The 11,192-nt window shown below is 56.6% G+C and overlaps 2 protein-coding genes across 2 annotated transcripts; both read right to left on the reverse strand.

Moving 5' to 3' along the window:
• Nucleotides 1-4,999: 4,999 nt before the first annotated feature.
• LOC137674697 (hemoglobin subunit alpha-A-like) lies at nucleotides 5,000-5,804 on the reverse strand. The gene is made up of 3 exons (XM_068420282.1): nucleotides 5,665-5,804; nucleotides 5,329-5,533; nucleotides 5,000-5,226 (listed from the first exon to the last, which is right to left on the reverse strand). The coding sequence occupies exons 1-3, from the start codon at nucleotides 5,757-5,759 to the stop codon at nucleotides 5,098-5,100; spliced, it is 429 nt and encodes a 142-aa protein (XP_068276383.1). The 5' UTR covers nucleotides 5,760-5,804; the 3' UTR covers nucleotides 5,000-5,097.
• A 2,517-nt stretch (nucleotides 5,805-8,321) lies between these two features.
• LOC137674716 (hemoglobin subunit alpha-D-like) lies at nucleotides 8,322-9,060 on the reverse strand. Its single transcript, XM_068420320.1, has 3 exons — nucleotides 8,917-9,060; nucleotides 8,608-8,812; nucleotides 8,322-8,504 (listed from the first exon to the last, which is right to left on the reverse strand). Exons 1-3 carry the CDS (start codon nucleotides 9,006-9,008, stop codon nucleotides 8,376-8,378), a joined length of 426 nt encoding a protein of 141 aa, XP_068276421.1. The 5' UTR covers nucleotides 9,009-9,060; the 3' UTR covers nucleotides 8,322-8,375.
• Nucleotides 9,061-11,192: the final 2,132 nt, after the last annotated feature.

An 11,192-nucleotide genomic window follows, 5' to 3' on the forward strand; every position in this document is an offset into this window, starting at 1 on the left:
CGGGAGATGTGGCTTTCAGAGGAAAGGCCAACTCATCCTCTGGTTTTCTGTTTATCTTCAAAAGAGTCAAGGAGTTGTTTTTTCCAAGCAGATCTTTCTTCTTACATGCCTTTTCTTTGGGATTCCTTCTGATACGATTGTGTTCTCCAAGAGAATAATGCAGTCTGGACACAGCCTCCGAGTCCTTGCTCAGGCAAAAATCCTACCACTTGCTTATGGGTCAGCTTGGTTGAGGACTTCAGACCTGCTTTCAGTCAACTACAAACTCCCTGAAGATGGACTTATTACTTCAGGAGCTCTAAATCTTTGCTTCTTGCTCTCACGGGCCTGATATATTTGTGATAAGTTGATTAGGTACGGGAAGGCAATCCCTTAGGGAAGAGCCAGTCATTTTCTAGGGGCTCTGACATCACCGAAAGCCCAGTCAGAGCAGCTCACGCGATCAGTAGCTAGCAATGTCCTCATCTAATTTATCAGAAGACTTCCTTGAAGTCAGCCCAGGAGCTTGAGAAGATAAAGCATGAGATGGGAAGGGACTATTCTTCTAATTCCCAGCCTAGATTTGTTCACTGCCTGTTCGTTTCCCTTTGTCCCTGTGTAATCCTACCCTTGGATGTTCAGAGCTCTCCTTCTGGAACGTGTCCTGCCTAATGACAGCATCAGCTTCCTCCTCATCTTCTTGCTGGGCATGAGGATAGCATCCCCTTTCTGCTGTGTTGATCCTTGAGGCCATGCAGGTATCCTGTCATATCCTGACCCTCCTCTATAGTGACAGTACCCACACTTTTTTTTAAAATGTTTTGGCCATTAATAAAAATTCCAAGGTCAGATTCTACCAGTAATTTCCCTCCAGCCCAATAATTCCTTTTCAACACTCCTGTTATCATCTCCCTGTTTTTTGAGCTCTATCTTACAATTCTTTCACTAATCCATATTTTCTCCAGGCTAAATCCCATGGTCCCAGCACCACGTGGTGCTGCTGCTCATGACTTACAACAAAGCTCATGACTGAGCTTTGAGATCTTGACCCACAACTTGATGAATTTATCTGTTCTCACTTCACTCGTGCATATTGTGAACATCAATCAAAGCCTTCTTTAATGGCTAATCCTCCTCACCATTATTCATAATCTCTTTGTTATTCCTAATACCCTTTTGATATTAGGAAATCACACTCCAGTTAGGTATTACATTCTTTCCCTCTTGTTTTTCCTGCTTCTTTGGAATACAATGTAATTTTACGATGTTTTCTCTAAGGAATGGCAAGTCTCTTCCACATTAGCTTTGAGTTCTCTCAGTTGATTTTGGTGTTGCTCAAAAATTGTTCTTCTGAAAGAAGAACAAACCAACCCTTCTGTTCTCATTCTCCATTCATTTAGCCTTCAACTCCACTTTAAAGGTATCAGCTCATCATCAATCAATCCTTATGAATGACGGTCATGCAATGCTCTCTCTACTTATAGTTATTTTCCTCTTAAAGGACAAAAAATGAGATCCAAAGTCAAAGACCCGAGAGATCTGAGCACAATTCAAGCTCAGCTAATGTGTTGCAGAACCACTTGCTCCTGTTCCCCAAGAAAAGCATTCCAGTGTTCACTGGAAGTGTTCGGGGTGGTGGATGCTGTAGGATGTGTCACCTCCAGACTGGCAGCTGCTCCAGACACATGAGGACACTACAATGTTGTCGCTGGCTTAGTGACTCTGTGGGTTGCTCCTTTCCCCTTTGGCCACGCGGCCTTGCGATCTCTGAAGAAGGGGTGAGTTTGAAGCAGGGAGGGTGAAATGCTCTCTCTCACTTTGCTGCAGAGCTGGAGCTGAAGCTGAAGCTTCCTCCACTTCCACAGGCAGTGCCAAAGGTGGACACATGGATCACGGTGACCTGCAGCCAGGCAGAAGATCCAGTTGTGGCAGTATCTGCCTCCTCCTGTGATGGCAACAAAAATTGTAAGGTTTAGAAAACCGCTGGTGAGCTTCTGTCTATGCTGAAATGTAAGGGAGCATGGCTACGCGGAGGCCGGGTCTTCTTGTCCAGCTTAGCGACACACTTGACTCTGAATATAGTGTAATGGCTAGGGCTCACCACATCTGCTTCTTGCTCTTTGGTCCATGACTCCTCAAGCTCAACCCCTCCTCAGGAAGTCGGACGCAAGTGGAAGCCCCTGCTCTGGAGAGTGTATTTCCTACAGTGTTTCAAACAGGCTTGGGGAGAAATCTGGACTTTATACTGAAAATATCTCTGAAGCTACGATCTGGAAAAATAAATAATGGTGACCTGTCCAAATTGAATCTATGGAGCTTTAACAATGCTGAGCCATGAATTTTGATAAATATACTTCTGCTATTAATAATGGCACTCAGCTGCTCAACCATTGAAGGAGGTATAAAAGCTTTCTGGTCGAGCAGCTGCAATGCACATTTTGCTGTATTGCTTTCCATAAATCCATAGCTGGGATCCTCTTGGCCATGTGCAGAGGTCTCTGGAGAGCACAGAGCTGGCACAGCCTGCTCCACTCTCACTGTTTGTTTCTAGTACAAGGAGTAAAAAAACCTCTATGCTTTAACCATCACCAGCTAGATTCTCGTTGAGTTGTGTCTGCCCAGCAGCTCATTGCCAACCGAAGTCACTGTGACAGGGGATCTGGAAAGGAAGAGTATAATGAAGAACTGTGTCGCCGGAATATGGACCAAAAAATCTGCTCTGAGAGTCACATGCTTTAACGTTGGACAGAACCATCAGATGATGCTCCATCACTGCAGGAGACTGGCGAAAGGCCATCTGATGTAGCCCGTGGAGCTTTGCTATTTGCAGCTTTCAGTGTTATTCACAAATGGAAATGTAGGTGGTCAGTCATTTCAATGTAGATAAATGTCAGGTGACACAGACAGGGAAATATGATCTAAACCAGGGGAGGCTGAACTTAAACTGGCTATTATAGCTCAGGAAAAAGACGCTGGAGTCCTCATTGATGGTTCACCAAAATTGTAGCCTTGATGTGCAGCAAAAAGCCAACAAAATGTGGTGATGCCATCAGGAAGGGCTTCCAAAACAAGAGAGAGGGCATCTTTGGCTGCTGTGTAACAGCTGGGTGCGCCCACATCTGTGCAGCTCTGGCCTCTGGATCTAAGGACACTGAGTCCTAAGCAGGGCAACTGAGGTGATCAAGGGGCTGGGGCAGCTGCGGTCTGAGGAGGTCCTGGGAAGGCTGGGATTTTTCCCTGGAGAAGGGCGAGCAGAAAGGGCCAACTTTATAAAATCACGAAGTGAACGTGGACCTGGTGCTCACCAGATTCTGCACAAAGAGGCCATCGATGAGTCTAGTAGATTGGTTTAAAATGGATCAAAAGGACTTTATACTGAGCTGGCACCAGTGTCCCCAGTATGCTCGGGATCTGGGGCTAGCTGGAAGCCCATCCTGGGAGCCCGCCTCCCCCTGCCCAGAGGCTCCAGCTCAGCCCTGCAGGCAGGACCAAGGCTTGGCCCTCTGCACCCTCTGCCTGGCCCCGATAAAGCACCATGGCTTGAGGTCCCCATCTTGTGGCAGCAGGGACAAATGGCTGGGACAAAACTCATCCCGGCTCTGTGGAGCTCAGCGGCTCTTTGGCCAGGCAGAGCCCTGGGAAAGTGCTGCGGAGCGAGGACGAGGGTCTCTGTGGAGCAGAGCTGCGCCCACAGCTACGTCTCGGTGATGGCAGCTGGAAGGGTGCAACCTTCTCCAGCACCCTGCTCCATGCAAAGGTAGAGCAGGTTGGTCCGTGGTGCCCTGAGCTGCTTTCTCTTCCCATGAAAGAGTATGTGGGTATGTGGGGCCATGGTGCTTTGCAGGAGAACCCCCGGGGGCTGGAGGGCCTCCCTCTCCCTGTCCAGAGTCACCTGGGGTCTCCCCTGCCTCTGGTGCATTCGCTGATGGTGACTGGAGGCCATGGGGCTGGGGCAAGTGTCCATCTTTGCAAATGCCAGGGAGCAAAAGGGCCAGTGGCAACCTCGGCTTGGCTCCATGTGATGGCTGTGCCAGCTGCCCCCAGGCTTTCTTGAGCCTTCGCCCCAGCCCTCGCAGGGACGGGGCAGCCTTACTCAGCACCTGGCAGGTTGTAGCCCCCCAGGACTATCTATCTCCCACCACACCCACAGCTGGAAGAGAGCCCACACTCTCCTTTATCAGCCTCCTGCAGCCCCCCCCTCCCCGGCCACCCTGCTGCGGGCTGCGATAAGGGCCAGGGGATGGCAGACACCAGCACCACGGCACCCAGAGCCGCTTCGCCGCCTGTGCTCATTTTCCTGCCCTGACACCCGCTACGCTGCTGTGGTTCAGGGCCCAAAGTGCAGGATCTGGAACTGAGCCCTGCCTGCTCCCCATGCAGTCCCCCAAGCCCCCTGTCTCCCCCAGCCTACCAGCCCCCCAGGACACCTCCAAAGTGACACCCCAGCAATGCAGCATTAGGTGGAAGCAGAAGAAGTCCTGTGATGCTGCTCAGCTCCACGTGCTGGGAGTGCACAGGAAGATGCCCTTGCTCTTGGAGGTCCTCAGGGTGTCCTTGCTGTGCCACCTCGCAGAGGGTCACAGGTGCCCGGAGCCCCCGTGCCCCACCATCTCCCCAAACACTTCCAGGAGGAGATGCTCTCTGACAATTTGACCTGAACAGGAGCAAGGGGTGCACAGGGCTAGCGGGGCAAGAGGCGATCCCAGCGTGGTGCTCGGGTGGGAAGGAACAGGCTGGGGCTGCAGGGAGATCCTGAGAGTCAGACTCTGGCCACTCTCTGCAAGTCTTTCGCCTCCACCGGTGTCTGGAAATGCTCTGCTTGTTCCCGGAGCCCCACGGCTGGCAGAGCAGCTTCTGCCTGTCGGGCACCACCACCCAAATGCTGCTTCCTCTCGGAGCAAAACCAGAGCCCGTTTCCTCTGCGTGCCCACCTGGCAGGGGGGACCCCCAGTTCAGACCCCCGGAGCAGATCCCTCCCGCTCCCTCCCCGCAGGCAGCGACCAGAGCAGGACGCCAGGGCTGGAGCACAAATGAAATAGATTTTATTTCAGATCATTTGGCTGCTCACTGTCGGAGGGCTGGCGGTGGATCGGGTCCAGCTCTAGCCGTGGTGCCGTCTTAACGGTACTTGGCAGTCAGCACGTTGCCCACGGCGCACAGGAACTTGTCCAGGGAAGCGTGGACCTCCGGGGTCAGGAGAGAGGGGTGGTGGATGGCCAGCGACACCAGGAAGCAGTGGCCCAGCAGCTGAAAGGCAAAAGGAGACGGTGAGCAAGGGGGTGAGGTGAGGGGGTGGCCGGGGGGGTGCAGGAGGGGAGCCAGGCTGGTCACCCCTTCCCAGACACTGACTTTGAAGTTGACGGGGTCCACGCGGAGCTTTTGGGCGTGGAGGTCGCTGAGCTTGGAAAGGGCAGTTGCAATGTCATCGATGTGGTTGGCAGCCTCGACCAGTGCAGCTGCCACTTTCTTGCCGTGCGCCTTGATCTGAGCGGAGCCTGGTTGGATGTCGAAGTGGGAGAAGTAGGTCTTGGTCGGGGGGAAGGCGGTGAACATCCTGGGGGACAGAGAGGGTTAGGGACGAGTGAGACGGGGTCACATAGGACAGGGACAGTTGTGGATGAGGAGAGGATGGGAGGGAGTCAGGGACAGAGAGGAGAGGGGATGGTGCCGGGGATGGACACGTACCTGAACAGGCAGTCAGCCGCCAGCTCATCGGCTTGGCCGCCGATTTTGGAGAAGACGGTCTTCACGTTGGTCTTGTCGTTGCTGGACAGCACCATGGTGTCACCTGTGCCTTGGCAGCCCCCAGCACGGGTGCCCCTGCCGCCCGCCGCCGCCCTTATATGCGGTGCCGGGGCAGCGCCCGCCCCCCGGCCCGCCCCGCTCCCGGCCCGGCCCCGGCCCCGGCCCCGCCGCTGGACCCCGGCCAGGGCCGGCCGCCGCCCGCCCCCCCCCACCGCCGCACCGGCACCGCGCCCAGCACCGGCAGGGCTCGGGGTCAGGGCTGGGGTCGGGGCTCGCCTCAGCGCAGGCTGGGGGGTCCGTACCCCCTGGCACGGGCTGACTGCAGGGTTAGGCTTAGGGTTAGGTTTAGGCTTAGGTTTAGGGTCTGTGCTGGCATGGGTCTGCACTGGCACAGGCGGAGGAGTCTGTGTGTCCCCCCTCCCGGCACAGGCTGGGCTCAGGGCTCGCAGCGAGGTACCGGCTGAGGTCCCCGTGGCACAGGCAGCTCTGGCACAGCCTGGCTGTGCTCTCAGTGTGGTGGGGACAGCGGTGTGGGGCTGTAACTTCAGTAGCATGGTGGGAGGCTGTGCCCCACAGACTGAACTGCCCAGCGCCCCCGACACCCACACGCGTACAGATTGACCCATCCAACGCAGCCCCCACGCACACACATGAACTGCCCCGGTGCATGGCTACCCCTACATGCACTGCCATCTAACACAGCCCCTACACATACACCGTCCTTGCACACACACACACACACACACGCTGCCCCTATACACCCCCTGCCACCCAACACTGCCCCTATACACCCTCTGCCATCCAACACGGCCCCGTGCACACTGTCCCTGCACACACACGCTGCCCCTATACAGCCCCTGCCATCCAACACGGCCCCTATACACACAGCCACTCATCCACGCTGCCCCACTGCACCTACTGCTCTCCTTCCCTCAGAGCACCCCAAACCGGTGAACCCCAAAGTGGGTGCCCTCTTCACCCTCTGCTCCCCAAACAGCAGTCCCATCCCTTTGCGTGCAGGCCCCGGAGCTCCCCTGCCCCAGCCCTCTCTCCCGCACACGTGCTGTGCTGGCCCCAGTGCTGCAGGGGGACCAGGTGACCCCGACTCCTGGGGAGGGGGGACGCTGGGCAGAGCCATGGGGATCAGCGCCAGGCACTGATGCAAGCGCCGGCCTGCAGCAGCAGGAGCTCACAGCCGGGGAAGGAAGGCACGCAGGGCCACAGCAGCCCATGGCGAGCCTCGTGTGCCCCAAATAATGAAGGCAAGGAAGGCAAGAAGGGCATGGAAGATGAGGATGGTGAGGAAGACGAGGAGGGTGAGGAGGGTAAGGGGGCCTGCAGTGCTTCCAGTAGGTTCGAGAGCTGGCACAGGCAGGCAGGGGACAGTTCACACCCGTGTTTCCTCCGTGGCCGACGGTTCTTATCGTTTGTGTTTGGGGGAGATTAGCTGGAGCTGGCACCATTTCAGAGCAGGGCAGGAGGGGAAGACGGGGGGACTGATCTGCTGGGAAGCAGAGCCCAGGGAGACAGCGGCGGGGCGGTGTGTCTGCTGCCTGTGCGTGCGTCACGGGGGCAAACTGCGAAGGCAGGAGAGCCCTTCAGACTGGTGGCACAAGGATAAATGGGTGTAAATGCACATGAAGACACTGGGGTGTAGAGTGGGATGTGTCTGCGGATGGAGGAAAAGCGCTGCGGGTTCACGAGTGCCCTTGCAGAAGCAGGGGCTGGCAGGGCCCAGGGACACCACCGGGGCAGGGTCCCCGCACGCCCAGCGCCGGGCGCCTGCCTGCGCCCTGCCACTGTGGGCACCGCTCTCCTGCTGCACCAGCTCCCATCCCTCCCCAGCGCTCATCTCCTCCCTCTGGTGTCACAGTGCAGAGAAAACCCAGGTCTAGTTTAGTATCTTATAACCCATCACCTGTGATCTAAAGACAATGATTTTTTTTTTTAATTCAGGCTGCAAAACCCCAAAATCAGTGGCCCTGTGCTGGACTGCAGCTCTGCCTGCCCTGCTCCCAGCCTGCCCAGGTGCCAGGGGAAGAGCAGACACCCGAGACTGGTGTGGGGGCACTTCCCTGGCAGTCGGCAGGGATTTGTGGCTCAGGGGCTTGAGCTCAAGGACAGTGTTTGTGCTTAATGGTCTGTGGGGGATTTTTTTTCACTCTGTGAACTTGTCTGATTGCCTGCGGAGCTCATGCAGGCACTTAGCTCCCACAGCATCCCCAATGAAGTCCTAAACGGCCATCGTGATAGATGGAGCCAGGAGGGATTAATCCTACGCCTCTGGAGAGTCCTTTAAGGGGATACAAGAACCACATTTGGCTTGGCGCATCGTTGCTCCCTGCTGCCCAGAGGGATGCAGGCGCGGCGAGGTGACAGGCTGAGCGCCATTCCCCGGGTCCTGCTACCAGTGTCAGCCACCTATGGAGCTGGGGCAGGGTGAAAGCAGGCAGGGCCCTGGCAGGGCACTCAGGGAGCCCACGGCCGCTGCTGCCCCCCTGTACCACAGCTGGCCTCACCAGCAGCTCCCTCCCTCCCTCTGATGGGAGCACAGCAGCGCCCAGCCCACCCCGGCCCCGGCCGCAGCACAGACGGACACGGTGCTGCGGCAAATGTGTCTTTATTGATGGCACCCGGGCATGGGCAGCAGCTCATCTGTACTTCTCGGCCAGCACAGCGGACATGGCCGACAGGAACTTGTCGAAGGCAGCGTGCACCTCGGGGGTGTAGTCTTTGCCCATGTTCACGGCCAGAACCACCTGGATGCACTGTGACAGCAGCTGCAAGGCAAAACGAGGCTCAGCATGGCCACCATGGCCCCCAGCCCCCCAGCCCAGTCCCTGTCCCCTGTCCCCTGTCCCCTCTGCCCCGTCCCCCGCCTGCCTTGAAGTTGACGGGGTCGACGCGCAGGTTGTAGGCGTGCAGGTTGCTGAGCTCGGACAGGGCCTGGCTGAGGTTGTCCAGGTTCTTGACGGCATTGCTCAAGGCGGCCATCACCTTCTTGCCGTGGCCGTGGACCTGGTCGGAGCCTTGGTGCAGGTCGAAGTGGGGGAAGTAGGTCTTGGTGGGCGGGTAGACAAAGAACATCCTGCGGGGGGGGACAGTCAGTGCTGCTGACCCGCAGCCGGACCCCCGTGGGGCTCCCTCCCGCTCACCCCCCTTGCCCGTGGGGTCCCTGGGCCCAGCCCGCACCTCTCCAGGGCCTCGGCTCCCAGGCCATCGTGTTTGTTGCACACCGTGTCCCAGACTTGCGGGATCAGCTGCTTCTCCTCGGCGGTCAGCATGGCGGCGGCTGGCGGCGGGCAGGTCCTGGGGGCAGCGGAGCCCACGGGGACACCCTCTTATAGCAGCCGGCACCTCCACCCCGGCCGCGCTTTATCAGCGCTGAGGGGCCGCAGCCGCACAGCGCCGGCCCCAGGGAGTGGCTGCGGCGCTGCCTCGGGGGGCCCCAGCTGCCCTGGGGGGCCCAGCCCCGAGGAGGCCCGAGGGGGCCCGGCTGCCCTGCCCTGCCCTGCCCTGCCCTGCCCCACTGCACCAGCCCCACGCCAGGCTGGGGGCCGGGGGCAGCACCTGGCCGGGCTGCCCCATGGTCAACAGCAGCCATGGGCATGTCCCGTTGGTGCCACATCCTCGGCCTCCTGTTGGGATCCACCAGCCCTCCCGGCGGGGCCAGGGTCCTCCCTGGCTCTGCGGGTGTCAGGGTGGGTCCCACACGTGTCCCTGGCCCCGCATGTCGCATCCAGCCCCTCTCTGCCCAAAGAGCCCGTAGGCCTCTGAGCAGGAGCCATGGACAAGCCCTCCCGGGTCGCACGGGGGATCTACCATGGGAAACATCTGTCCAGCAGCCCAGAGAAACCTGGGCGGGGAAGAACCTCCTTTTTGGGTGCATGGTCTTCCCAAAGTCCATCCTGTGACGCTTGTCAGGCCTAGGCTTCTTCCCTTCTTCCCACCCCAGCGTGCGCTCCTGCCTCTCTGTAAGCGCTGGGACATTCCGCAGGGCATATGGTGGTTGGTGACTGTCACATCCTTCGCTCAGCCTCTGTACAAAGTCTTTGGTACAAATTTGGGCTTAGGGACACACCAGATGCTGACCTACCGTCTACATTGTGGATTTAAATGTTCAGATTACCTGAGGCCCACAACTGTAGAATGTTTTAAGAGCTGCTGTGGTACACTGTGTGACATGTTTAGAGCAATTTGGTGGCTTCAGAGCTTCCACACCACCTCTCTCTCCCTTGTCCAAACACAGGAATTTTGTTAAGTGAGATGAGGACCACAGCTTGCAGTGCCAGTTCAGGTTGCCAGTCAGAGTGTGCTTGAGACTTTGCACCCACCTTCTCACGTCAGAAGTCCTCTGGGTCACACATGGGCAGTGAATATAATCTGATAAATAATTTTCTTCACAGCAGCTCACGTGGTGCCGTGTTTTAGGGTTTTGACCAAGCCAGCCCTGACAACACCCTGGTGCTCTGGCTTGTGCTGAGCAGCGGTTGTGCAGCTTCTCACTCTGCCCTCCCCGGGAATAGATTTTGGGGTGCAGGTTACGCTGGGATGGGACACAACCAGGCAGATGACCCCAACTAACCAAAGAGGTATTTCATACCATATAACACCATGCTCAGCAATAAAAGGGAAAAGAGGGGGGGTTTAGGGAGTTTTAGGGGCGTTAGCCATCTTTTTTTTGCTCAGGAACTGTCTTGGCATTGGTCTGCCCACGGGAGGTGGGGAGGGATTGCCTTTGCATCACCTGGTTTGGTTTGTTTTCTTCCCTCTTCTTTCGCTGATCCTTCATTTATTAAACAATTATTTCTCTTTGTTTGTTTGTTTGTTTGATCCTGACCCCCAAGTTTTCTTGCTTTTATTCTTCCTTTCCTCTTCCCCTCCTCTGATTGAGGGGGGGGAGTGAGTGAGCGACTGTAGTGCTTAGCTGCCCACAGGATTAACCCACAGCAGGTACCTATGGAGGATCCCTGTGCTCCACTCAGCGTGACCATCAGTTCTGTACTCTTTCCTGTCGCTGCTTTGCAGAGAAACCCTGGGAACTTGTGGTCCCCCAGATGCCATCAACACTGATCTCCACTGGCCGCTAGTATTCCCAAATTTCACATACATGTAAAGTTCCCCGCATTAAAATAAGAGATGTCAAGCTGAGGGGATGGTCCCTTTACCAAACCTGTCTAGCAGGTGTGATAACCCAAGGTGTTCATGAAGCACATCAGATACCTTGTCCATAACCCACGGAGAGGAGCATGAGAAGACAATGGCATATGGCAATGGAGGTTTTGTTCACAACAGGCTGTGGTGGGTTTTGGATAGGCCAAACAAAAAGCCTGGGTCCATTCCATGTCCTATCAGGGTAAAAGACTGTTTCCTGGTCAGCCTGGAAACAGTCTTTGGTGGATACACCTTTGGTGAGCAGTGGCAGTCACAGGGCTCTAGCCTGTTCTGGGCTTCTGCTCAATGTTATG

The sequence above is a fragment of the Nyctibius grandis genome, chromosome 30 (assembly GCF_013368605.1).
Source record: "Nyctibius grandis isolate bNycGra1 chromosome 30, bNycGra1.pri, whole genome shotgun sequence".
Classification (NCBI taxonomy): Eukaryota; Metazoa; Chordata; class Aves; order Nyctibiiformes; family Nyctibiidae; genus Nyctibius; species Nyctibius grandis.